The following is a 27262-nucleotide window of genomic DNA, read 5'->3' on the forward strand; positions in this document are numbered from 1 at the left end:
ACCATTTTTTAGTTGTTGCTCTCCCGCTGTAAAGCACACATCGCTGTGTGTGACAGCGACAGAGCAACAACTGAATGTGCAGTGAGCAGGGAGCTGGCTTCTGCGGACGCTGGTAACCAATGTATATATCGAGTAACCAAGAAGCCTTTCCTTGGTTACCTGATATTTACCTTCATTACCAGCGTCCGCCACTCTCACGCTGTCAGTGCCGGCTCCCTGCTCCCTGCACACATACCAAGTCTACACATCGGGTAATTAACCCGATGTGTACTCTGGCTAGGAGTGCAGGGAGCCAGCGCTAAGCGGTGTGCGCTGGCAACCAAGGTAAATATCGGGTTGGTTACCCAATATTTACCTTAGTTACCAAGCTCAGCGTTGCTGCTGGCTGGGGGCTGGTCACTGGTTGCTGGTGAGATCTGCCTGTTTGACAGCTCACCAGCAACCCGTGTAGCAACGCTCCAGCGATCCCTGCCAGGTTAGGTTGCTGGTGGGATCGCTGGAGCGTCGCTTGGTGTGACGGTACCTAGAGACTGAGCCACAGCAATGAGCAGTGATGTCACTCAGGTTAGTTGCGGTCACTGCTGGAGGTTTCCATGGGCCTCCACCTGTGATTGCAAGTAACCTGACCTCAGCTGACCTCAATGAACTCTCACTAAGTTCACAGACCTGCATTTCCTGGCAGAAAACTATGTTTTTTTGCCAAGAGATGCAGATGTGGTGCTGACATTTTTACACTATATTCTTGCACACAATTTACACCTCCTAGAAAAAAAATGCATCACTACCACATGCGGTATAATGTGGTAGTGATGCATTTTTTTTTATCAAGAGGTGTAGCTTTGGTGCAGGAATACGGTGTAAATTTTTCAGCACCAAATCTGCATCTCTTGGCAAAAAATGCACAAAAAACGTTTTTGACGCCGTTTCGATGCAGTCTTCTTCCAGGAGGGGCAAATTTGGGGTAAAAATGTCTGCACCAAAAGCACTGAATATGGATGAGGGATAATTCTCAAACCCGAAAATGAAGCTGCAGCAGCGGGATACTCGGTAAGTATGTACTGCTTTCACCTTATTGCTTCCTTTTTTTTACAGTGGCCAATCACATCCATGCCAATACTTGACATGGCTGTGATGGGCAGGGAGGGGATGGTTTTTGCCATCTGAAAATTTACTGATCCTTGACTGGATCACCGACTTTTGCAGTAAGTGACCGAATGTCCGATCTCAATCTGATCCAGCCAAAGATTGTATGATTTTAACATTTTCCGATCTTTACTGATAAGGATCGCTTATTTCTACTGGTCACCAGAGGCAAGACAAGCATCATCTGCAACTCATCACCGGGCAGAGTGTAGCTTATAGAAGGCTTGCCTTTGAGAGACAAGTTCTCCAAGGATTTTTTTACCCTTCTTAAAACTTTAGAAACACTAAATCAAACATGCTACTATCCATTGTCTTTTCTTCTTTACTGAAGTGTGGTCTTAGCCTTATACATCTGGTTTTACATTATTCCAAATTGTCTTGTAGCTCCATACAGGACACCAATGCTAAACTTCCAGAATTTCTGGATCTGTACTCCAGTAAATCACAATCAATCATTTGTACAAATGCATTATGTTGTTAACATTCTCCATGCTATTTTAATTTAAAGGATATGGGTAAGCTAGGGTGCCATTCCTGTAGACCAGTATTGTACATCATCCTATCCCCAGCATCGCCATCTTGGATGTTCCATAATGAACCTTATGATTAAGAGTGAAAAGGCATAGGGATGCCCTATTATACCCAAATAAGACACTGGAATTAGAGGCACCCTGAATTATTTTTTTTTGGGCTACTTGAGCCTACTTGCACGGACACATGGGAGCATGAAGCCACTGTACCAAAGTATGGCTGTGTGAATTAATTTTGAGTGAGTGTTGTTTTTGTGTATGGATAATTATTTGACAGGTATAAGAGTAGGGTACTCCAAATGATCGTTGGAAACCGCCAACGAGGAATGGTACAGATGGCGTTTTAGAGTGTCAACTCCTTTTGAGAAATAGGGAAAGTAAAAGGAAAGACTAGGATGAATTTTTCTTTAGTGTACCTATTGGACCTCCCTACTTAAACTTTGTTCCGTCACTTATTACCTTGCACTGTGCATTGTGGTAACAAACAAAAAAGATCCCAAACACATTTGGACATTTGTATTTTCCTCCTTTTTTAGACCAACAGAACCATCCTTGGTGACATACCTGACACAGACTTAGAGACACGCAGCATATGTTGATTATTTGGAGACGTGGAATTAGTCCTAGATCTTCAGACATGGTAATGACACACATTACCGCCCACTTACAAAATTTTCATATCTATTTATGTAGTTATTGTGAACCTTTCATTTTTCTTATGAGATATACAATTTCATTATTATAAGGGTAGGATTCAACTTGCAAGAGACTCGGGCGTATCTCGCATCGCATCTCCCGGGACGGCCTGCCTCTCTCCCGACAGGAGCAGGTCAGCTGCATCTATTTCTATGAGCTAAGATGCTTCTGTCAGGAAAGAGGCAGACTGTCCCGGGTGATGCAATGTGATATACGCCTAAGTCTCTCTCAAGTGGAATCCTACCCTAAGAAAGTGTATTTAAGGCCCTGTGCACACACTGCGTTTTTTTGCCATGGATTTGCTGCGTTTTTTGCTGCAGAAAAAGTACGGTTTTTGTTCATAACCTTCCTGCAGTCCTTCCCCATCAAAATCTATGGAAATAAAAAATGCTGTGTGCACACTGCATATTTTTTCCTAAAGGTTTTGCTGCAGAATTTCTGCTACTTTTCTGCAGCAAAAAAAGAAGTAGCATGTAACTTCTTTTCTGCAGGTACCTGCGTTTTTTGCCATAGATAATGGTAAAAAACCGCAGGGACCAACCCGCGGCAAACCGCAGAAAACCACGGTAAATTGCGTGTGCATTTTTACTACGTTTTTTGCCGCGGGTGCAGTAATTTTGCCAGAAGGTGCAGATTTTTCTTAAGAAAAATTCAATTCCCAGTGCGCACAGAACCTTAGAGCGTTTTCTGCTCTTTGACAATGTAACATATTTTTAGGCAAATTATTTTTAATAATAGCTTTTTGATCTTAAAATTATTTTTGCTATTGTGTTTCATTAAACATTTTGTACCGTGTAACTTTTACATGTTCTTCTTTTCCTGCACAATGTTGGCTGCAGAATGAGTAACTTCAGCATCCGTCACTGAGCTTATTTTTTCACTGAGAGTTTATAATTTTTATGTCTTTTTCAGACCTCCTCTTATCTATTTTAAGACAACATCAATGCTCAGCTAACGTTGATGTGACGTGACATTACAAAACATCACAGGGGAGTTCAGAAATCAATTAATAGAGTTCCAAACTTCCTGTCAGCTCACTGACAGATTCTCAGTTAACTCATTCTGCTGAAGGCAATATGTAAGGAAACAAATGGCTTGTAAAAGACAAATAATGCAAACTTTGTAGCAAAATCTAGTTGCGAAAATATTACATTTATTGTAAAACACATGTATTTATTAAAAAAAAATGTCTCTGAAGGTTTCCATATCCTAAATGAAACCTTAAATCAATTACTTAGGCAAAACCTGCTATTTCACAAATCCTATTCTCTTGCTTTAAAAGCCAATGCACTTAGAAGGATAAAACACGAGGCTGCTTTTTGCCTGCCTTCTCCTCTGTTATTACGTTCCATCACTTTTGCTCTCTTCATATTATTGTCTGATTATGGACTACTATGAAGAGTGTCTTGGTTTTTCTTTTAGTATGATATCAAATAAAAATAAAAATGCTGTGTTACATTGTCATGAAACTTAAAGAGGTTGCCCACTACTTTAACATTGATAGTCTCTCCTTCGGATAGGCCATCAATGTCTGATCGGCCAGAGTCTGATATCCACCACCCCCGCCGATCAGCTTTTCTCGATGCCGGCGACAGCAGCAGATTGCCCAAATTCTCAGTTCCGGATCTGCTTTGTCTTCTGTGACTGCACATCTACCTCCTAATGATTTAAATAGGAAGTGGATGTGCAGTACACAGCCAAGGCCACTATCAGAGGACGCGGCAGTTCCATAATGGAGTGTCTCCAACCACCTGCTACCACATTTGGGTGCCGAGATCAGCTGATTGTTGTTGGTGCAGGGTGTCAGACCTCAGCTGATCAGACATTGTTGAGCTATTCTAAGGGGCACTTTGCACACTACAACATCGCAAGCTGATGCTTGCGATGCCGAGTGCAATAGTCCCTGCCCCCGTCACAGCTGCGATATCATGGTGATAGCTGCCGTAGCGAACATTATCGCTACGGCAGCTTCACATGCACTCACCTGCCCTGCGACGTCGCTCTGGCCGGCGAACTGCCTCCTTATTAAGGGGGCAGGTCGTGCGGCGTCATAGCGACGTCACACGGCAGGCGGCCAATAGAAGCGGAGGTAAGGGGATGTTCCTCGCTCCTGCGGCTTCACACACAGCGATGTGTGCTGCCGCAGGAACGAGGGACAACATCATAACATCGGTGCTTCAAAAATTATGGAAATGATCCACGCTACACCGATGATACGATTTGGACGTTTTTGCGCTCCTTAATCGGATCAAAAAGGATTTTTTACACACTACGATATCGACTGGGACGCCGGATGTGCGTCACTTTCGATTTGACCCCACCGACATCACAGCTGCGATGTCGTAGTGTGAAAAGTGCCCCTAAGAATAGGCAATCAATGTTAACCCTCAACTGGTGAGGTGGGGTTTGCCACACCCCAGGGAAGTTTTGTTCAGCTGGCATTCATTGGAAAATGCTGGTATGAATCATCAATGTATTACATTTTCCGATACTTGTGGGTGTCAAAAATGTGTTATACTCATGTGTAATCAATCGCCAATAAGAAAACGATTAAAACAAACGTGCTCTTTGCATTTTCTGTAAAAATTAGAGATTTCTAAACACTGGGGTATAGGAAACCCCACATCACCAGTTGTGTGACAAAAATCCCACCTCACTAGTTGAGAGTTAAAGTAGTGGCCAACCTCTTTAATACATCATAGCAATACCATATAAACTTTAATACAGTTTAATACAAGTTTTCTTCTTTCTTTTGGTAATGGCATCTACATGGTAAGTACCAGTTATTAATAGGGTATAAAAATAGCAAACCGCAGTCTTCATACCTGCCACTGTGTCATCACTTCTTTAAGGCCTTGTGGGGCTTCCAGGATCCCATCTTTATGTTTAGCGTCTTGCAGGGCGTTAGCCTTAGCCTCTGATTCTGTGAGCCATGCTAGAAACTTTTCCAAATCTAAGTAAAATTGTTGCAACAGTCTTAACGCCGCTTCAAGTGCCCCATCACGGTCATTAACCCTGGAAAAGAAGAGACATTCCCAATGTCATAATATTCCTGCAATCATTTTATTGCGACATATGTTAAGAGCTATAACAAGGCGTACAGTGTGGATCATCATTACACAGTAAATGAGTGATATCTACTAAATTCTTTTTTTAATGCCATCAACATTGTGCAGTCTGTTTTACTATTTTGATAAAAATGAGGTGGTAAATGGAGACAAAACTGTCAACTAAGATTGCTAGATAAAACCAAACCTCATACAGTATTCTATTTTATTAATAATCACTACAGATGGGCACATTTGTTAAGGTAAATGGAAGTCTCATTGAATTAAAAAAGTGCTATTCTTCTTTTGCCTGCCATTTTGCTGAATTATGAAAGAATTAGAAAAAATACTCACCTCACTATTAACCTGTCCTGCCACCAGTGCCGCTTCCTGACATCTAGTCCCTCCTCCCATACATTCCAACCTCTTCTCTTCTTTCCATCATCCTCTTCAGCCTTCTTCACTGTGTGTAGGGGCATCTGGCACTGAGTAAGTCTCAGAAATCACAGTGTACGTCATGACATCACGTATGATGTAACGGGCCATGCCGTGACACTACCTACATGTGACGTTGTGATGCCATGATGTGCGCCACCACATGAGATGCCTATAACGGTGCAGATCACATTAGTGAAGATCATGTCAGACCAGCGTGCACAGATGATCAAACAACAGTCAGTAGTGGCGGTGGCAAGACAGATGAGCGGCTGGGAAAGTAGTAATTTTTTAATTTCTTTTTTAAGCATTCAGTTAATATCAGGAACATTTAATTTGAATGTGCCAAATTCAAGCAATCTTCCCCCCCAAAAAATTGCCTCTAGTTATCACTAAATTTGTCCATCTCTACTGATATCAGCTTAGCACCCCGCGTAAGATTTGAGATCTATCCAGCAGTCCTTAAAGGGAACCTGTCACCAGATTTTTCCCTATTAAACCAAAAATATCACCTTCTGCAGCTCCTGGGCTGCATTCTATGACGGTGCACCTTGTTACTGGCCCCCTTTTTCAGAGATCCAAAATAACTTTATAAACTATTACCTTTTCGTATGCAAATTAGTTTGTTTGGCCAGATGGGTGAGTTCTATTTCGCCTTCTGTCCCCCCTCCTGCCACTGTTCGCCATCCCCAAGCCTTGATTTGCATGGATGGCGATGACCCCGTCATCCTCCATGCTGATGACGAAGTCTTGCGCAGGTGCAGATAGCAGAGGCTACTATCGTGGGCCTGAGCAGAAACTATCCCTCTCGAGCGCCGGTGATGTATTTGCGCAGGCTCGAGATTATGGGCAGTGCTGTGCATGACCTCACCAGCATCATCCTAGTACCCGCCCATAATCTCGAGCCTGCGCAAATACATCACCGGCGCAAATACATCACCAGCACGCGAGAGGGATAGTTTCTGCTCAGGCCCGCGATAGTGGCCTCTGCTAACTGTGCCTGCATGAGACTTCGGCATCAGCATGGAGGATGACAGGGACATCATCATCCATGGAAATCAAGGCTGGGGGGCGGCGAACAGTGGCAGGACCGGGGACAAAAGGCAAAATAGAGCTGCCCACCTGGCCAACCAAACTAATTTGCATACGAAAAGGTAATATTTTATAAACTTGTTTTGGAGGTCTGAAAAGGGGGCCAGCAACAAAGTGCACTTTCATAGAATGCAGCCCAGGAGGTGCAGAAGGTGATATTTTTTGTTTAATAGGGAAAAATCTGGTGACAGGTTCCCTTTAATCACCTAAGCTTAATTTCATAATTCAAGCTGCATTATACTTCATGAGGTTGGTGTACTTACATTGAACATATATCTTAGAATGGTTGGGTATTCATTTTTGAAATTTTCGCTTGCCTAATATTAAAATGAGTCCAACTGAAATTAGTGCTGAACTTGCTCATTCTAGGTATAAAAGCTTTGAAAAAAGGATTATACGGTATATAGCAGTGATGGCGAACCTGTGGCCCTCCAGCTGTTACAAAACTACAATTCCCATCATGCCTGGCCATTCAAAGCAAAAGCTTTGGCTGTGAAGGCATGATGGGAATTGTAGTTTTGCAACAGCTGGAGTGCCACAGGTTCACCATCACTGGTATATAGTGATGAGCGAATATATTCGGCACTATTTGTTACTCGCACGAATATTAAGGTATTCGATATATCCGTTACTTGTCATGTATTTTGGTATTCGCCTCGTGAGTTTCAAGACCCCTAAAGGCATGTTTGTCATCTGATTTTCATCCAGTAAACATGCTGGAACTGCCTTCTAATCACATTAATGCCATAGCCATTTTTGCTGCTGGCAGTACTATGATTGGGAGGCACAGTAAAAAAAAAAAAAAAAGACAAACTGAGTTTCCCCCCGGCTGTCATACTACTTCCGGATTCTCTCATTAGAATTTGTGTTTGCCAAATGCCAGAATAATGACAGAGAATAGTTTAAGGCATTTATTACTTTCTGCAATATCAAAAGTTTACATACATTTCATTAGTATTTGGTACCATTGCCCTTAAACTGTATGACTTTCGTCAAACATTTTGGATATCCTTCCACAAGCTTCTCACAATAGTTGGTAGGAATTTGGGTCTATTGCTCCTGACAGAACAGGTGTAACTGAGCCATGTTTGTAGGTCGCCATGCTAGCACCTGCCTTTTCAGCTTTGCCCATAAATTTTCAATAGAATTGAGATCAGGGTTTTGTGATGGCCACTCCAAAACATTGACTTTGTTATCCTTTAAGCCACTGCGTAAACAGTTTAGCAGTATGCTTCAGGTCATTGCCCTTTGGAAGACCCATTTCCGCCCAAGCTTTAAGTTCCTGGCTGATGTCTTGAGATGTTGCTTCAGTATTGTTACATAAGCTTCTTTCGTCATTATGCTATCTATTTTATGAAGTATACCAGTCACTCCTTCAGCAAAACAACACCACAACATGATGCTGCCACCCCCGTATTCCACAGTTGGTGCTCCTATGCTTCAAACCTTCTCCCTTTTTCCTACAAACATAATGGTCATTATGGCCCCGAAGTTCAATTTTAGTTTTGTCAGACCGCAGGACGTGTCTCCAAAAATTAACGTCTTTGTTCCTGTGTGTATTTGCAAACATTATTCTGGCTTTATATTGTTTCTTTTCGAGTAATGGTTTATTCCTGGCAGAGTGGCCTTTCAGCCCATGTTGATGCAGTTCTCGTTTCACTGTGGATAATGACACAATATTACCAGCCTCTGCCAGCATCTTCACAAAGTCTTTGCTTTTGTTCTTGGGTTCATAAGCGCATGTCTGACCAAAGCATGTTCATCTCTGGTACACAGAACCTGTCTCCTTCCTGAGCAGTATGATGGGTGGACATTTCCATCCTGTTTGTACTTGCATATAATTGTTTGTACAAATTTAGGAGGCAGCTTCAAGGATGAACCAGACTTGTGCAAGTCCAACATTCCCTTCCTTAGATCTTGGCCTATTTCTTTTGACTTTCCCATGATGCTACACAAAGAAGCAGTGTGTTTCAGGTGTGCATTACAACATCCATAGGTGTGTCTCTAATTAACTTAGATGCTGCCAATAAACCTATCAGAAAATTTCAAAGACATGACATCATTATATGGGCTATCCCATATTGTTTAATGACATAGTTGTCTTAGTGTATGTAAACTTATGACTTTGTAGAAAGTAATAAAAATGCCTTAAAGGGAAATCTGTCACTAGGTTTTGGCAACCCATCTGAGTCATCAACACCAACAAGCTTTTTGTATATCAGTGTCAGGGAAATACAGACATTAAGATATAAATCATCAACAAGGGTGGAAGAAGCACTACATGTGCGAAACGTGCATCGGAGAGGGTGTGGGACGCGACTATTTGTAATTTCTGATCTCCTGTAGGTATATTTTGTCACTATTGTTTATTATTGGTTCTTGTTGAGCCATTATATTTTTCTCAGAACACATTTGTGTTATTAAATATCTATCATTACATTTTTCTATTTATATATATATACCATTACAATTTATTATATATACGGGGTGATAATTATGTGATTTTGTGGTGTTACCAATATAATAATAATTTGTTATATATTTTTACCCTTTTGAGGGGCTTGTTTTCCTGAGACATCCGGTCTATTTTTAATGTTTTATAATTAATAAAAGTAAATTTTTATATAAACCATTCCCTTGTTCGTGAACTCATCGGAGTACAGCATATTGTATAGACAAAAACCCTGATTCCAACGATGTGTCACTTACTGAGCTGTTTGCTGTCATTTTGATAAAATCAATGTTTGTTTTGCTGCAGATCAAGCAGTTATTACAGAGCTCATAAATATACTGGACTATCTAGCAGCAGGCCAAGTAGTCCTCTAATGATAATCTACTGCTGATTAAACAGTGATTTTATCAAAACTACACTAAGCAGCCCAATAAGTGAAACACCGCTGGAATCAGAATCTCTGCCCCTATGTTATGCTGCTCTCAGATTAGGTGGTAAAAACCTGGTGACAGATTATCTTTAAAATAGTTTCTCTCTCTCAATATTCTGGCATTTAGCAAATATAAATAATTTTGGTTCCTAATTGATCTAAAACGGGAAAGGTTTATTCTGACTTCATGTCAGATAGTGAGAAAAACATGCAGATGTGTCTTTTTAAAAGTGTATTTAAACTTCTGGTTTCAACTGTACATAAATAATAATTTATAGTTTGGTGAGTGTTCAGTAACATCTTAACAACTGTTAATGTAACTCTCATAATTGTATGTGGTGGAAAGTATTATATTAGACGTCCGTTGCATGCAAACTGTTTCTCACCACGGTCAGGTTGTTGATGAAGCAAGTTTTTCCAATCTAAAGATCAGTTGGAGGTCCAAGTGTCGGACTCCCACTGATATTAGATTTATCATCTATCAAGTGATAAATGTTTCTAATTGAAATAACCCTTTAAGGTGTCTGAGGAAAGGTAGATGAATGTGAGTGTTGGAGGGAAAATGTTTCTATCATCGAGATTCAAAACTTCACAAAAGCAATTCCCTTTAGACATATTGAAGATTTAAGAAGGTTTATTTAGACCAATACAGTTGTACATAAAAACATACTTACAGTACTCTACTAAGTCATTTTATTATGACATATTATTACAGGCTTAAATATTTACTTAAATGGGTTTCTCATACTTTATTACATATGGACCCAAGCTGTATAATTAAAATAAAATAGTCTGTAATCAACTCCTGGACTTCAGCCACTCCTTTGCACTGACTTAGGTACTCCCCGCTGGTGCCCGGACATAAAACTTATCATCTGGTGGCTTCAGCCAATCAGTGGCTTCTGATAGGCTGCAACCTTAATGTTCCATTTGAAGAGGACTTTCCAGTTTAGACAGAATAGGAAAGCTGCAGCCCATCCGTGACTGCTGACTGGCTGCAGCCACCAAAACACTGTTTATACCACAGATATTTTTTGTTCAGAAAGAATATGAAGGATTCATCCAATTGATGGCTGCTGACTGGCAAATACTGTCCCTTTACATTGTTTATGCCATCTGCATTTACTGTTTAAAAATATATGGAGGCTGCTGCCCATCATGGGGTTCTGACTGGCTGCAGCCTTCATGTGACATTGTTCATGTGAACGTTCATGTGAACGTCGAGGATATAACAGTCAGAGAAGAGCAACCTCACAGGTCTAGGAGGTTAGTCTACATTTTTTACTCCTAGTTTCCCACTCTGAGCTCACATACAATATGTTTGATCACCTGTGTCTTTGCACATGTTATTGCCATGTGACTGCAGAAAAACAAGGGACAGGGAGCTCCTATACTCACCCTGTCCTAAGGGTTACCCCTAAAGGTGGAGATACCTGAGTCCTATGCCTGGCTATTCTCCTGACAAGAGCAAATCTGTCCCTCACTCCATTCCACCCAGGGAAAGAAGGGGCAGGATTGTAATAGAAACACAGTTAAAGGCCCCCTTCACACGCACGTGTTTCCGGTATGTGTTAGGTCCGTTCCTGCACGTACTAGAGACACGGGCACACGTAGACCCATTAAAATCAATGGGTCTGCGCACACGTGCGTATTTTGCTATTGAACGTGTGTACGTGTGGAGCATACGCGTGTCCATGTGTTTCACACATAGACATGTCCACGTTTTCTCCGGCATCACGGGTGTCACACGGCCCGCATACGGACCACATGGATGTAATGTGGATGCGGTCCCATGTGACACGCGCCGTAGAAAACTCACGTGACAGAGAAAAAATAACAAATCTTTACTCACCTTCTCCTGCCCTCCTGTCTCTGCCGCTGCTGTCACTTGCTGCCGACCGCCGCTCAGTATGCTCATTTAATATTCACTTCACTGTGGCTGGAAGCAGCAGCAGTGGGAAGTCGGCAGGATCGGAGACTGAAGATCAGCACTACGGCAGCGATGCCAGGGACAAGTGAAGAGAAAGTTCTCATTCTCCGTGTGTTATCATGGATAACACATGGAGAACACACATAGTGCCATAAACACGGCTCACGGAGGGGAAAACGCACCTTTGACACGTCCATGAAACACGTGCGTGATTTTCATGGATGTGTGAAGGGGGCCTTTAGACTGACGGAAAGAAAAACTCTTACACACTGCAAACTCACAGGAAAGAACAGTAAGAAACTAAGGAGAAAAGCAAGAGCATAATGGTAGCAACAGAACAAAAACAAGAGTTAACACCACAACCGCTCAGAGCAATAAAGCATTACAACCACCAGTAAGTCTAGATCAGACCACCTCGCCAGACCAGTGTAGACAAGCTACAGATGACACTAATGGAAGTGTCCAGCCAGAATATATAGGAGGGCAGTAAATATGACTGGCTCTCCCATAGCATGTGAAAACAGGAGATAGACAAGCAGACAAGCAAATATTAACTCTTGCAAGTCTAGCTATGAACTACAAGTCTGTGGGTCAACATCAGAGTCTCCCTGCACTGATAACAGACATGAGAGAAGTTAGAAGGCAGAGTTTAAGAATCTGGAGTTTCCACAAATCCTGACTCTGCCATGACAGCTGGCAATGGTTGGATAAGCATCCTTGTGACAGTTATATTCTGTGTCTAGTTTCTTGCATATAACTATATAAATTATGCATTTCACATTGATCAGCCTAACAAATAGTATGTATTTTTACCACAGTTTATTACTTTGATTACATACAGTATATTTATTAATGAATACCAGCCTTTTAATTTCTATCTAATTTCATGTACAAACCATTTATAATCTGAGAAAACAGAAACAACATATTGCAAAAAGCTTATCTATTCAATTAAAACATAAGTACGTGTGTTCCAAATTCTTCAGCTGTCATTTTTCTATATTGATAAGCCATACATTAAAACTAGATTGCAATGCTTAATTAAAATCACGTAGCTACAATGTAAATTTGTGGATTACAAAGTGAGTTAAATGTAATTAAAACTGATTATCTAAATAATTGGATTTCAAAGCCACTAATGTCTCTTGCATTTAACAGCAGTAGAAATGACAAAATATAATCGGGACCAAATACTGTGAGCAACAGATAACATTACAGCACAATGAATTGTGACAGGCAATGCCGAGGATTACAAAATGTCTACATTTCTGCCAACTATTCCATGACCACCTTATTCATGACTGCTAATGCCTAATCCTGGAAATTTGTGGGGTTTTTTCAATTTTAAATAATGTTACATGTACATTAATTATACAAATTGAAGCATTTTACATGATTTCGATCCTATTATTTTCATCAACTTATGCACAAGACAAGTTGTGCTGAATCAAACATCTTCTTTTGACGGAGTAAAAATTGCATTGGTATCGTAATCACCAATTTCAAAACCACCTAGGAGAACCGACATAATAGAACATTAAATACAACAGCTTACAGGTTCATTTGTAACATTAAAATTACATTCATTATAATTAGGTTTACTTGATGCTTTGTCATTATATTCCAGGAATGGACCGTGGCATGTAAAAAAGATTGGGTTTAACAGGACAATTATCTCATTATTTCTACCATGAGGAAAAGAAAAACCTGAAGGTAATTGTGCAGTCTCATCTTACAAAATAGCAGGACGCTTAAATAAATTGGCCTAGGCAGTCAGATCTTTCGAAAAGGCTCTTTTGGTTTTAGTAAGCATTCTCTTAAAAGAAATGAGAATAAAACGTGTAAAGAGTTTTTGTAGGCTTTTTATTTTATACATCTAAATATATTAGTTATGTTCCATTCTAGGATTGGTGGCACGGTGGCTCAGTGGTTAGCACTGCGGTCTTGTAACGCTGGGGTCCTGGGTTCAAATCCCACCAAGGACTACATCTGCAAGGAGTTTGTATGTTCTCCCTGTATTTGTGTGGGTTTCCTCTGGGTACTCTGCTTTCCAAAGACCATACTGATATGGACCTTAGATTTTGAGCCCCGTTGGGGACAGTGTTGCTGATGTATGTAAAGTGCTATGGAATTAATAGTGCTAGTGAATAAATATTATTATATTATGCATCCACCATCTTTTCCAGGCAGATTCTTCATGAAATAGCATTCAAATTGCAAAAAAATGAACACTACAATGTCAGGATGTGTTGCTCTACAAATATTGAGTATCTATCAACTTCTTTAACAATTTCATGCCTTTCAAAGAGACCTGACCATTCTTCAAGCAGCTTCTATTTAGAAAAGCCTTACAGTTAAAAAAAAAGAAAAAAAAAAGAACACTGGTGGCATAGCCTATACAAAAACAACCATAAAGATGCCAAAGAAGACATCTAAGGAAAAAACACTGCCAGCGTTTTCTTTAAGTGTTTTCCGCTTCAATAACGTAATGAGTACACTGTGGATTAAAAGACATCATGTGCACATACCCTAATACTACTTAATTAAGTAGCCAGATTCATTCAGAGGTGTCAATAAAAACTCCTAGGAACTTTTCAATATTTAGGCCTCTATCCCCAAAACTAATTGTCTTTTTTATCAAACCCCTGGAATTAAAATCAGGCAAGAGAGACAGAGACACATGGGTTTGGCTGTGGGGGAGATTAGGACAAGGTTTTGCTATACCTTGTTTTGTATTTGAAAGGATACCGCCTTTTCACTTCTAAAAGTGATTCATGTTATTTGGGAATTTTGTATCCATTCCGGCTTGGAAATCAATTGGGATAATTCTGTGCTGCTCCCATTGTATGAGGGTATTGAATACCCTAAAGGGGTTTTGTGTCTTTTGGAGGACTCGAAATGTTTTAAATATTTAAAGATTCAAGTAGCTGGGGATATTGGTAGTATCGATGAGTGAACTTGAAACATTAAGTTCAGAGTTCTTACCAGACACAGGGTGTCCAGGGCTCGAACTTGACCACAAGCTAATAAAGTTTGTTGAAAGACTGCAGCACAGCAAATTATCAAGCTTTATTGTATGTAGAGATGCTTGTACACTGCTGTGAATAGTAAAGAAAAACAAGAAAAAATGAAGTGGGCATCTGCCAATTTTTGATAACCAGCCCATATGGGACATTGCAACATGAGATTATGCCAGAACTTCGAGGATTTTTTAAATTAATAAATTGGTGAATGAGGGAATGGGATGGAGTCTTTACTCAAATAAACTATTATTTTTACACTGTGTAACTGTGTTATTACTTGGTTAGTAATGGGGGTGCCTGATAGATACCTATCCATAACTAACCTCTGGGATTGATGCCAGCTATCAACTCACAGCTGACATCAACCCCAAAAGTATTAACCCTATTGGCACCGCACATCGATAATTGGAAAGAGATGAGAAAAGCACCAGAAATGGTGCATATAATCCATGCACCACTTCTGGGGAGGCTGCAGCCTGCTATTTTTAGGCTGGGTAGGGCTAAATAACTATGGGCTTTCTCAGCCTGATAATACTAGCCATAATAGCCCCTAGCACTCCTCTTTACCTTGGCTGGTTATCAAAAATAGAGGAGTCCCCTTACCTTTTGTTTAAACAATATTAAAAGATGACATGGGATCACCTCTATTTTTGTTACCCAGCCAAGGTAAAGCAGACAGGTGAGGGTTGCATCCAACAGCTGTCTTTTACCTGCTCTGGTTACCAAAAATAGAGGAAACAACATTTGTTGTTGTTTTTTTTAATTTATTCTCTATCCACATGTTTTCCGGGTAATTGTCCTGTGCATACCCTCATTTTGCTTTCTTTTGCATCCCCCTAGCCCTTACTACGACCATTTTGCAGCCATTCTACAGCACAGAAGTTTGGGTCTCCATTGATTTATATAGATTTTGAGATCAAGGGTCAAGTTTCAAGTTTGGGTCAAGTCTGGATCCCGTACAAAACTTTTAACCAAAGTCCGGCCAAACCCAACGAACCTGAACTTCCACAGGTCCTCTCATCTCTGGCTGTCAGATTTCCTGGATGAATAGCTTTCCTCTACTTTGTAAATTGAGACTTAAAAACTTGGTCTGGTGTAGATTGCCCCCACACCAAGACAGATAGGATAGGGCTTATCAAGATAGTTATATTATTACAACAGTTATGTTTTGTCTGCGTGTCCACTGTGAATTGGAAATAGCATGTTTAAAGCCATAGATGCTGAGAGTGAAGGAGGATTGGTCTTCCACTTATTAGAAGTTATTAATGTAGCTGGACAATTGCAGGAATTGTTTTGAGGCAAAGAATCAACCTTCTTGGAAAGTAAAAAGGAAGAAAAGAAAAGAGAGAAAAGAAAATAGGAAAAAAAGATGACAAATAGAACTGTTGGGCCCCAAAACAAAACTTTTCTTATGTGACATCCTGTCATTGTTCTTGAACCCATTTCGGGATACATACGATTTTTTATCACTTTTATTGCATTTTTCAAGAGAAGTGCAGTGAATGACAAACAGTAACACTGAGAGGCACTATGATTTTATTTTCTCTTCATGGCATTCAATGTAATTTAGATTTTCACAAAACTAATTTTTACGAAGACAAAAATACTACATATGTTTGCTTTTATAAATTTAATGTGCTTTTAAACTGGGAAACGGTTGCTATGAAGTTTGATTTTTTTTACATTTAATTTTTTTTAATTTTCATATATATATTTTATCATTGTCGCTTATTCTATACACTGCAATATGGTTATATTTTAGTATATAGTTTATATGATGGTCTCCCGAAAATCACAGCCTCCAGCTCTGCATCACAGGAATACCAAGATGGCAGCTAGACGGGTCCTTATCAGGCTCCTAGTTGCCGTGGTAACCTATTGGCACTACAATCAGGATGCAAGCATCAGTATTAACTTTATTATGTGGCTTAGCACAATTATGGCTAAACAAAATTTTTGTAGTTTTATTTTTGTTTAATTAGTCATATGGAACAAAAACTGTGAAAAAAACATTCTTGTGTTGCCATATTCTCAGAGTCATTTTCCAGCAATGGAGTGGTATGAGGTCTTACAGAGGTGTTATTACAACAGATAGCGGTGGTAATTGCACCAGGCCCAGAAGCCTGACAATTCCTAAAAATTCCCTTTGGCATAAAGAAAAGACCAATACTAATTAATAATTGGGAGACCCATTGAAGCTTTTGCATTGGGGCCCATGAGCTTTAACGTATGCCACTGAGTGCTTACTATTGGGATATGAAGATCGAGTTGGCTTTTTTTGCATTCTCTTAATATTTATAGTATTGGTCAATATGTTTTCAATGATTGTCATTGATACATGATTCAATACAATGAAGTTTTCCACAAGAAACTTTACAATAAAATCTTCTTGCATCATATTCTAAGAGCATTCATTTTTCAGAGTATCAAAAGCTCTATGAAGACTTGTTTTTGTGGATATTATTTTATTTATGTGAGGCAAGATAAACAAAAGTGACAATTTTGTCATAAACGTTTTTTGCACCGTTCACCAAGAAGAATAAATAATGATGTATTTTTATTGAACTCATCCTTATGAAGGCTGTAATACTAAATTTGTGTTTGTGGGGTGATTGTTTTTAAACTACTTTTTTATTCCGAAGAAAATTCTTTTTATTTCTTTAACTTTTTTACATACTTAAAAATGTTTTGATTTTATTTTTATAATATTTGCTTTAATTTAACATGAGATTCCCTTGATTACATTGACTGTACTGTGCACTACTTACAGTGGCGTGTAAACGTTTGGGCACCACTGGTTAAAATTACTGTTATTGTTAACAATTAAGCAAGATGAAAATGATATGATCTCTAAAAGGCATAAAGTTAAAGATTACACATTTCTTTTGTATTTTAGGCCCCCCCAATTTTTTTTTCCTAATTTACATTTTTAAATTAATAAGAAAGGAAAATTGGCAGATGTAAAAGATTGGGCAGCCTGTATGGTTAGTACCTAGTTGTGCCCTTTGGCATGTTTCACAGCTTGTAAACGCTTTTTGTAGCCAAACAAGAGTTTTTCAATTCTTGTTTGAGGGATTTTCATCCTTTTTCCTTGGAAAAGTCTTCCAGTTCTGAGAGAATCCTGGCTCGTCTTGCATGATCCCTTGAAGTCTAGCCACAGATTTTCAATGAAGTTCAGATCAGGGGACTGTGAGGGCCATTGTAAAACCTTCAGGTTGCACCTTTCAAGGTAGTCTATTGTGGATTTTGATGTGTATTTAGGATCATTGTTAGTGATGGGCGGACTCGCAGATAACCGATGTCCAACAGTATTTTAAAAAAAACAAAAAAACAGATTCCTGGAATTGATCCTGGATATCTGACCAGACACTGGTCCCTATATAAGTCTATAAATTTTGTGACACAGCTATGGTGTCAATATGCTCACTGTACCCCAAGATTAATTCACTGAAGAGTACAGTTTGTAAAATTGGGTCAATTAATGGGGGTTCTTCTTTCCTGGCATGTCATAGCACCCATAAAACCCCTCCATGAAAATCTGAACTCTAGAATGGCGGTATTTCCCTCCTGAGCTTTGCACAGTGCATAAAAAGTAGTTTTTGACCAAATATGGGGTATTGGTGAACTCAAGAGAAATTGTGTAACAAATTGTATGGTCCATTTTTTCCTGATACCCTTTTTGAAAATCAGAACTTTGGGGCCAAAACAATATTTTAGAGGAAAAAAATTGTAATTTCTTTATATTCACAGCCCAATGTTATACAATTCCATGAATCACTTGAGAGTTAAAATTGATCCCTACACCCCTAGATGAATTCCTTGAAAAGTATAGTTTCCAGAATTGATTCACTTGTGGGGGTTTCTGCTGTTTTGGCATGTCAGGGGATCTACAAATGTGGCATGGCATCTGCAATCTGTTCCAGCCAAAACAGCGATCATTCCCTTCTGAGCCCTGCTGTGTGCCCAAACAATAGTTTTCCACTATATACGATATATATCTGTATTCAGGAAAAATGGCACATCAAATTATGTGGTACACTTTCACTTTTGGGTATTTCCTGTCATATTGGATTAGTATGAACAGAGTGTCATTATGACATTTTCCTATAATGTTTATGCTATATTCATATTTACTCAATATATCAGTGTTCCCCAACTCCAGTCTTTAAGAGCCACCAACAGTCCTTAGTATTGCACAGGTGATAATTTAATCACTTGCACAGGTGATGATTCTAGCCCCTGTGCAGTTCTAAGGAAATTCTGAAAACGTGCACTGATGTTGGCTCTTGAGGATTGTAGTTGGGTAACACTGCACTATATTAATGTGAATTTTAGTTTGAAATATTTAATTACTTATCATTTTCCCTTAGGCATGTTAAAGTGGTTCTCTGAGAAATGTGTTAAAATAAATTACTTTTAAATATTAAACATTTTTCTGAATATCTTTTTTTAGCAAAAAGGTATGCTTTATATAGTGTACTCCATCAGCATTTTATAAATGGCAACTAGCATCTATATCAGTGTGCAACCCATCTTACATTCATAAAACACACAGTAGGATGGGGCTGTGTGAAGAGCAGCTGCTTGTGACAAACATCCTCCCTGCACTGCACTAAAACTGTCAGGCTGACTGAGATGAATGTTCAGTCTCAATCAGCTAAACAAGGTGTTTATCTTATCCTTTAGTCCATTCAACTCGGTGTTCTATCAGGTTACTTATCAGAGGAATGTGAGTTCACGATGCCTGACAGGTGCCGAACCTGATGTCTGTCTCGAGCTTATGTTCTTCTTACTGATCATCCTACAGCGTGTCCTCTTTAAATTCTTGACAAAGTGCACTAAATAAAACATACCTTTCTGCTAAATAAAGGTATTTAGATTTTTTTATAATATTTAAATTAGCATTATTCTTTTTATTTATTTTGTTCTATTTCTCGGAGATCCCCTTTAAGTAATGTTACCTTGGTGTACGGCATATGCCCATTTATTATATTTTATGCAATAATATATAATACACATAGAATGCAAAACTAATTTTAATGTCTTTGGAACCTGGAGTAGTGACAAGACTAACTTTTGTGTCATAATATTCCAAAGAGATACTGGATAGGAAACAACTAAAAAAATATGCCTAAGATTCATCTGTTTACTGAGGCATTTTATTAATGCACATCCATTTGTCAAGTACGCCATGCCTGTCTTCCACCATTCAGCCTGTTCATATTATATTTTTATCTCTTGCTTCAGTTTCCTTTATCATTTTAATCCTTTGCTCTCTTGTGTAATTGTGAAGAGCTTTGAGTCACATCAGCAGAAAAGTATTTCATATGTTATTATTTTTAGGCTTCACACATTGAGAAGCTGTTGCCATTTATCTTGTTTTTTTAAAATCATGTTTGCATGGGATTCTAAATCTTGTTTTAAGCCTGATGGGCTTAGAGGCGCTTCACCTCTTCGTGAGCATACAAACAATTTATGTTGGTCAAAAATAGCCATAGAGGACACTTATGTTACAGTTTGTATAGAAATATGGATTTGCTATGTTTTATGGTTTATATATTAGACTAGCTGTAGTACCCAGCATTGTCCGGGATAGTAACTGTCACTGTCTCTATTCCAGTCTCTGTCTGTGTGTCGATGTCTGTCTGTCTTCCTGTCTGTGTCTTACCTTGTCTGTCTGTGTCTATGTCTCTGTCTGTTTCTATGTCTGTCTGTCTTTGTATTAGTCTGTCTCTATCTATGTGTCTCTGTGTCTGTCTGTTTCTCTATCTCTGTGTCTGTCTGTTTCTCTATCTCTGTGTCTGTGTCTGTCGCTCTCTATCTCTGTGTCTGTCTCTATGCCTGTGTCTGTCTGTCTCTTTCCCCGTCTGTCTCTTTCTCTGTCTCTCTCTTGCCCAGTCTGTCTCTTTCCCAGTCTGTCTCTTGCCTAGTCTGTCTTTTTCCCTATCTGTCTATTTCCTGGTCTGTCTCTTTCCAGGTCTGTCTCTTTCCAGGTCTGTCTCTTTCCTCATCTGTCTCTTTCCCCGTCTGTCTCTTTCCAGGTCTGCCTTTCCCCATGTGTCTCTTTCCTCGTCTGTCTCTTTCCCCATCTGTCTCTTTCAAGGTCTGTCTCTTTCAAGGTCTGCGTGTCTCTGTCTGTCTCTTTCTTTGTCTGTCTGTCTCTATCTCTCGATTTCTTTCTCCATCTGTCTCTTTCTAGGTCTGTCTCTTTCCCAGGTCTATCTCTTTCCCCATCTGTTTCCCCATCTCTTTTCCTGTCTCTTTCCCTGTCTGTCTTTGTCCATCTTTTTAAAAATACTAAAAACTGCAGCACCTAAAGTCACTGACCGCCTGTGTAAACACACAAACTGGCAGTATTGGGATACCCATCCAGTATCAAGGGGTCACTTGGTTTCACATATCATGCAGAAGACAGGAATGACAGCGTGCACTTGAGTGAAAAAAATCTTCCTACTTTTTATTCCATCAAAGTGCAAAAACAGTGCAACGTTTCGACATAGAATGTCTTTGCTAAGCATGTCCATCTTTTTGTCTGTGTCTTTTGCTATCTGTCCCTTTCTCTGTCTGCCTGTCTGTCTCTTTCCTTGTATGTCTCTATTTCTGTGTCTTTCCCCATCTGTCTTTGTCTGTCTCTCTGTCTGTCTCTTTCCCCTGTCTGCCTGTCTCTGTCTCTGTCTGTCTCTTTCCTCATCTGTCTCTTTCCCAGTCTGTCTCTTTCCCCATGTGTCTCTTTCCCCGTCTGTCTCTATCTCTCTGCCTCTTTCCCTGTCTGCCTTTGTCTGTCTCTCTCTCTTTATCTGTCTCACCACTGACATCTTATTACCTCACACGTAAGCTTCTTATACTAAGAATGTCCTTTCTTCCTATAGCAACCAATCACAGCTCCTATTAATGACCTGTAGTTCCAGGCTCCATTGACTTTAATAGAGTCAGGATTTTTGGAGAGTAACTGTAAAGTGCGGGGTTAAATTTTCCTATCAAAACATAGTCTACAACAAAACGAGTCTGCCAACACGAAATTCAGGAACGTTGAATTTAAGTTGGATTTGTTGTAGAGCCACCTGCTCATTTCTAATATGTACTGTGTATATAAATCAATATGTATATAAATATTGCATATATACTATATACTATACGTATGTGTGTATATATTTATACACTGGAAATCAACATAAGAGAACAACACAGAATTTCCTAAATGTTAAGGTCATTGTGTAGTCCTATGTGATTATATCCTAACATGAGTAAACTAGCAGTATTTTAAGCTTATTTCATAAATTGAATTTATTCCAAAGCACATAATAAAAATGTAAATGAGTTAAATGTAAAAGAACACTGATCAAAATTAGAGAACACTTGCAAGTTATTGATGTTAATCTGGTAACTGGTGCTAATTTCATTAATTATCTGACAAACCCTATTTAACTGTCAATGTAACTTTCCAGTTTGCATGGACATTGCAAAACTGGTGTGCCATTCCAAACTGACTGAAACCCTTTGGCAGCAGGTTGTCCAGATACAGGCCAAAGGGGTGACTCTATCAGCCATATCAAGGGAAGTCAGTTGTTCCATGTCTGTGATTTCTAGTATATTGCTTCTTTACATCACAAACTCTTTCAAGTCCTCCAAGAAGGCTGGTCACCCTCGAAAGACAAATGCAAGAGAGGACAGGGTAACGCAGAGAATCTCCATGGGGCATTGTTTCAATACTGCAGCTAGAATTGCTTGGCAGTTCAGCACTGAACAGCGTAAGGATTTGTCTCATCATACAGTGTCACAACGTTTAAGAGCATTTGGCCTGAAAGCACACTCTGCAAGGACCAGACCTCAAATTAGCAGAAAGAATCAAAAGGAGCATGTTGTGTGGACAAAGGAGAAGTGGTCCACAGTTAATTTTAGTGATTATGTCCGTTGACAAACTGGGGAATGACTAAACCCAAAGTGTGTTAAGAAGTCAGTGAAAGGTAGTGGAGGAAGTGTCATGGTTTGGGGAATGTTTTCTGCAGCAAGAGTTGGACCTCTCATATGGCAAATAGAGAGAAGAGTGAATGCAATTGTGTATCAGAACCTTCTTCAACAATATGTGGTTCCTTACTTGCGTTCATCACTCAATCAGCCAGCAAATTTCATGCAGGACAATGCCCCCTGCCACACAGAAAACGGATAAAGTAGTTCCTTTAAACAGAAAACAGTGAAACAATGACATGGCCAGCCCAGAGTCCTGATCTAAAGCCAATAGAAAACTTCTGGAAAATCCTTGGTGACAAAGTTATGGCCAAGAAACCCACAACAGTCAAGAACTGTGGAAGAGACTGGAAGAAGAGTGGACCAGCAACACACTAGAGCAGTGTGAGAGACTAGAGATGTCCTGTGGCCGCAGATGTGCTGAAGTCATTCAAAGCAAAGGCCCGTACACTTCCTACTGATTGGTGACTGTTGTTACCTTCAAAAAATGTAGTAATCTTTCTCTGTGCTACAGTCATTGTTGTTCTCTAATTAAGATCATCATGATTTGGGCAAAAAAAAAGTTTTATGTTGATAAACTTTGGATCTTTTGTAAAACACTGTTCTAATGGCATGGTGTACTCTTACATATATGTATGTATATATTTATATATATATATATATATATATATATATATATATATATATATATATATATATATATACATATACATACACACATATACAATACAGACCAAAAGTTTGGACACACCTTTTCATTCAAAGAGTTTTCTTTATTTTTATGACTCTGAAAATTGTAGATTCACATTGAAGACATCAAAACTATGAATTAACACATGTGGGATGAAATACTTAACACAAAAGTGTAAAACAACTGATAATATGTCATATATTCTAGGTTCTTCAAAGTAGACACCTTTTGCTTTGATTACTGCTTTGCACACTCTTGGCATTCTCTTGATGAGCTTCAAGAGGTAGTAACCGGAAATAGTTTTCACTTCGCAGGTGTGCCCTGTCAGGTTTAATAAGTGGGATTTCTTGCCTTATAAATGGGGAACCAGGCATGTAGAGTCCATCCGTTCACCTTTTTTGCATCGCACAAAGACGCGGTGGTTGGATTCAAATATCTCAAATTTGGACTCATCAGACCAAAGCACAGATTTCCACTGGTCTAATGTCCATTCCTTGTGTTCTTTAGCCCAAACAAGTCTCTTCTGCTTGTTGCCTGTCCTTAGCAGTGGTTTCTTAGCAGCTATTTTACCATGAAGGCTTGCTGCACAAAGTGTCCTCTTAACAGTTGTTTTAGCTATGTGTCTGCTGCTATAACTCTGTGTGGCATTGACCTGGTCTCTAATCTGAGCTGCTGTTAACCTGCGATTTCTATGGCTGGTGAGTCGGATAAACTTATCCTCCGCAGCAGAGGTGACTCTTGGTCTTCCTTTCCTGGGGCGGTCTTCATGTGAGCCAGTTTCTTTGTAGCGTTTGATGGTTTATGCCACTGCACTTGGGGACACTTTCAAAGTTTTCCCAATTTTTCGGACTGACTGACCTTCATTTCTTAAAGTAATGCTGGCCACTAGTTTTTCTTTACTTAGCTGCTTTTTTCTTGCCATAATACAAATTCTAAGGGGGGCTTTACACGTTGCGACATTGCTTCCAAAATATTGTCGGGGTCACGTCGTTAGTGATGCATATCCGGCGCCGGTAGCGACATCGCAACGTGTAAATCCTAGGTGTAGTGCAGTGACAAATGATTGCAAAAGTGTAGAAAATCCATGATTTCTGTGTAGAGTCGTTCATTTCCATAATGTCGGGCCGCAGGTATGATGTTGTTTGTCATTCCTGCAGCTCCACACATCGCGCTGTGTAAACCCGCAGGAGCGACAAACATCTCCTTACCTGCATCCCAACGACAATGCGGAAGGAAGGAGGTGGGCGGGATGTTATGTCACTCTCATCTGCGCCCCTCCGCTTCTATTGGCCGGTCGATTAGTGACGTCGCGATGACATCGCTGTGACGCCGATCGCACCTCCCCCTTGAAGGAGGGATAGTTCGGCAGTCACAGCGACGTCGCCGAGCAGGTATGTGCGGGTGAAGCTGCCGTAGCGATAATGTTCGCTACGGCAGCAATCACCACATATCGCATGTGCGACGGGGGTGAGTGCTATCGCGCTGGACATCGCTAGCAACTGCTAGCGATGTTGCAACGTGTAAAGCCCGCCTAACAGTCTATTCAGTAGGACTATCAGCTGTGTATCCACCAGACTTCTGCACAACACAACTGATGGTCCCAACCCCATTTATAAGGCAAGAAATCCCACTTATTAAACCTGACAGGGCACACCTGTGAAGTGAAAACCATTTCCGGTGACTACCTCTTGAAGCTCATCAAGAGAATGCCTAGTGACTACTTTGAAGAACCTAGAATATAAGACATATTTTCAGTTGTTTCACATGTTTTTGTTAAGTATTTCATTCCACATGTGTTAATTCATAGTTTTGATGCCTTCAATGTGAATCTACAATTTTCAGAGTCATGAAAATAAAGAAAACTATTTGAATGAGAAGGTGTGTCCAAACTTTTGGTCTGTTCTGTGTGTGTATATATATATATATATATATATATATATATATATATATATATTATACTGTATATAACAGATGAGTGTTATGTTCAATTACTTTTGATCAAACTGATAAATGTAGTATTTAATAGTGGAAAGACCTGCACCTATTTATAGTAAAATTCTTAAAATTCCTCATATGGGTGGAAATATCATTGTTACAGAGTTCATTAGGCTATGTTCGCATAGGGTGTTTTTGGTTTGTTTTTTTTTTGCAGGCTTTTGTCATTGATTTTTGGCAAATACATGCTAATAAAAAGCTTTTAACCAGAAAAACCTATGAGATACTAGAAATCTTATGCACACAGCCACACATTTGCTTTTTTTTCCCCTGAAATGGCAAAAGGCAGCGTTTTTGCTGTGTTTTTGAAATAAGCAGCATGTAAATTTTTTCAATGTTTGTGCTGCATTTTTTACCATTGAAAAAAAGCAGCTGAATTTTTGCTGTTTTTAGCAGGTTTTTTTAGTGAATGAAATTACCTTTATTTAAACAAGTATGGCAGACAAGTGACACACCAAATATGCAGCCAAAAAACAGCAAAAAGGCAGCAAAAAACTTTTCTTCTTTGCTGACAAGTTTTGCTGATGAAAAAAACAGCAAAAACGCACTGTATGAATATAATCTTAGGTATGTTTTACATCACTAACTTCTCTACTGGAAAATATTTACTTTTATTATTAGGAAGATAAGGAGAAAAAAAGACTCAGTACTAATTGTTCTTGAATCATATGTGGAGAGTGACATGATGTAGTTCTATATGTGCATACTAGTGATGGGCAGAATCGCAGATACCCGATATTGGTGGATCCAACAGTATAAAACTAAACAAAACACGACTCAGGGCCGGAATTGATCCCGGATATCTGGCCAGACGTCGGTCCCCATCTAAAGGGGGTGTCACACGCAGCGATATCGCTAGCGATATTGCTGGTGAAAGCACCCGCCCCCGTCGTTTGTGTGTCACTAGCAAATCGCTGCCAGTGGTGCACAATATCGTTCAGAGCCATCACACGGGACTTACCTGCCTAGCGATGTCGCTGTTGCCGGTGAACCGCCTCCTTTCTAAGGGGGCGGTTCGTGCGGCTTCACAGCGGCGTCACTAAGTGGCTATCCAATAGAAGCAGAAGGGTGGAGATGAGTGGGACGTAACATCCCGCCCACCTCTTTCCTTCCTCATTGCCGGCGGCCGCAGGTAAGCTGCAGTTTGTCATTCCCGAGGTGTCACACGTAGCGATGTGTGCTGCCTTGGGAACGATGAACAACCTGCGTGCTCAACAATCAACTATTTTTTAAAAAGGAATGACGTGTCAACGATGGACGATTTGGTGAGAATTTTCCATTGTTAGCAGTCGTTCGTGCTTGTCATACTCAACGAAGTCACTAACGATGCCGGATGTGCGTCACGGAATCCGTGACCCCGGCAATATATCGTTAGATACGTCGCTGCGTGTGACGGGGCATTAAGTCTATGGGGCCCCCAATCAGGAGCTTAAAAATGGTGATAGAAAGGATAGGTTATTGGATCAATTGCTTTAATCTTAACAGTCTCAGCACGGCTGTACACTGCTTCTAGGCCGCTCACTCTTCTTCCGTGGCTTAGGGGCAGCTGTGAGCTGTTATTAACCCTTTATTACTCCAATTACCAATGCACCTGAGTAATTGAGATGAGCAGGGTAAAGTTCCGGGATTGTTGCATTGTAGGCTGCTATTTTTAAGCTGGGAGGCCCAATAACCATGGGCCTCCCCAGCTTGAGAATACCGGCTCCCAGATGTTGGCTTTATCATGGTTGGGTATCAAAATTGGGTGGACTGCACTGCGTTTTTTAAATTATTTATTAAATAATTAAAAAAGCCACATGTAGTCCCTCTTATTTTGATACACAGCCAAGATAA

At 39.8% G+C, this 27262-nt stretch overlaps 1 protein-coding gene across 9 annotated transcripts in view; it reads right to left on the reverse strand.

Moving 5' to 3' along the window:
• Positions 1–27262, reverse strand: part of DMD (dystrophin) — a 4177531-nt gene that overhangs the window by 1045306 nt on the left and 3104963 nt on the right. For all 9 annotated transcript variants that reach the window (XM_075336500.1, XM_075336497.1, XM_075336505.1 and 6 more), the window contains one exon: positions 5195–5384. In XM_075336500.1, the coding sequence (XP_075192615.1) occupies positions 5195–5384 (190 nt within the window). The remainder of the gene's footprint in view (positions 1–5194; positions 5385–27262) is intronic.

The sequence above is a fragment of the Anomaloglossus baeobatrachus genome, chromosome 2 (assembly GCF_048569485.1).
Source record: "Anomaloglossus baeobatrachus isolate aAnoBae1 chromosome 2, aAnoBae1.hap1, whole genome shotgun sequence".
NCBI lineage: Eukaryota > Metazoa > Chordata > Amphibia > Anura > Aromobatidae > Anomaloglossus > Anomaloglossus baeobatrachus.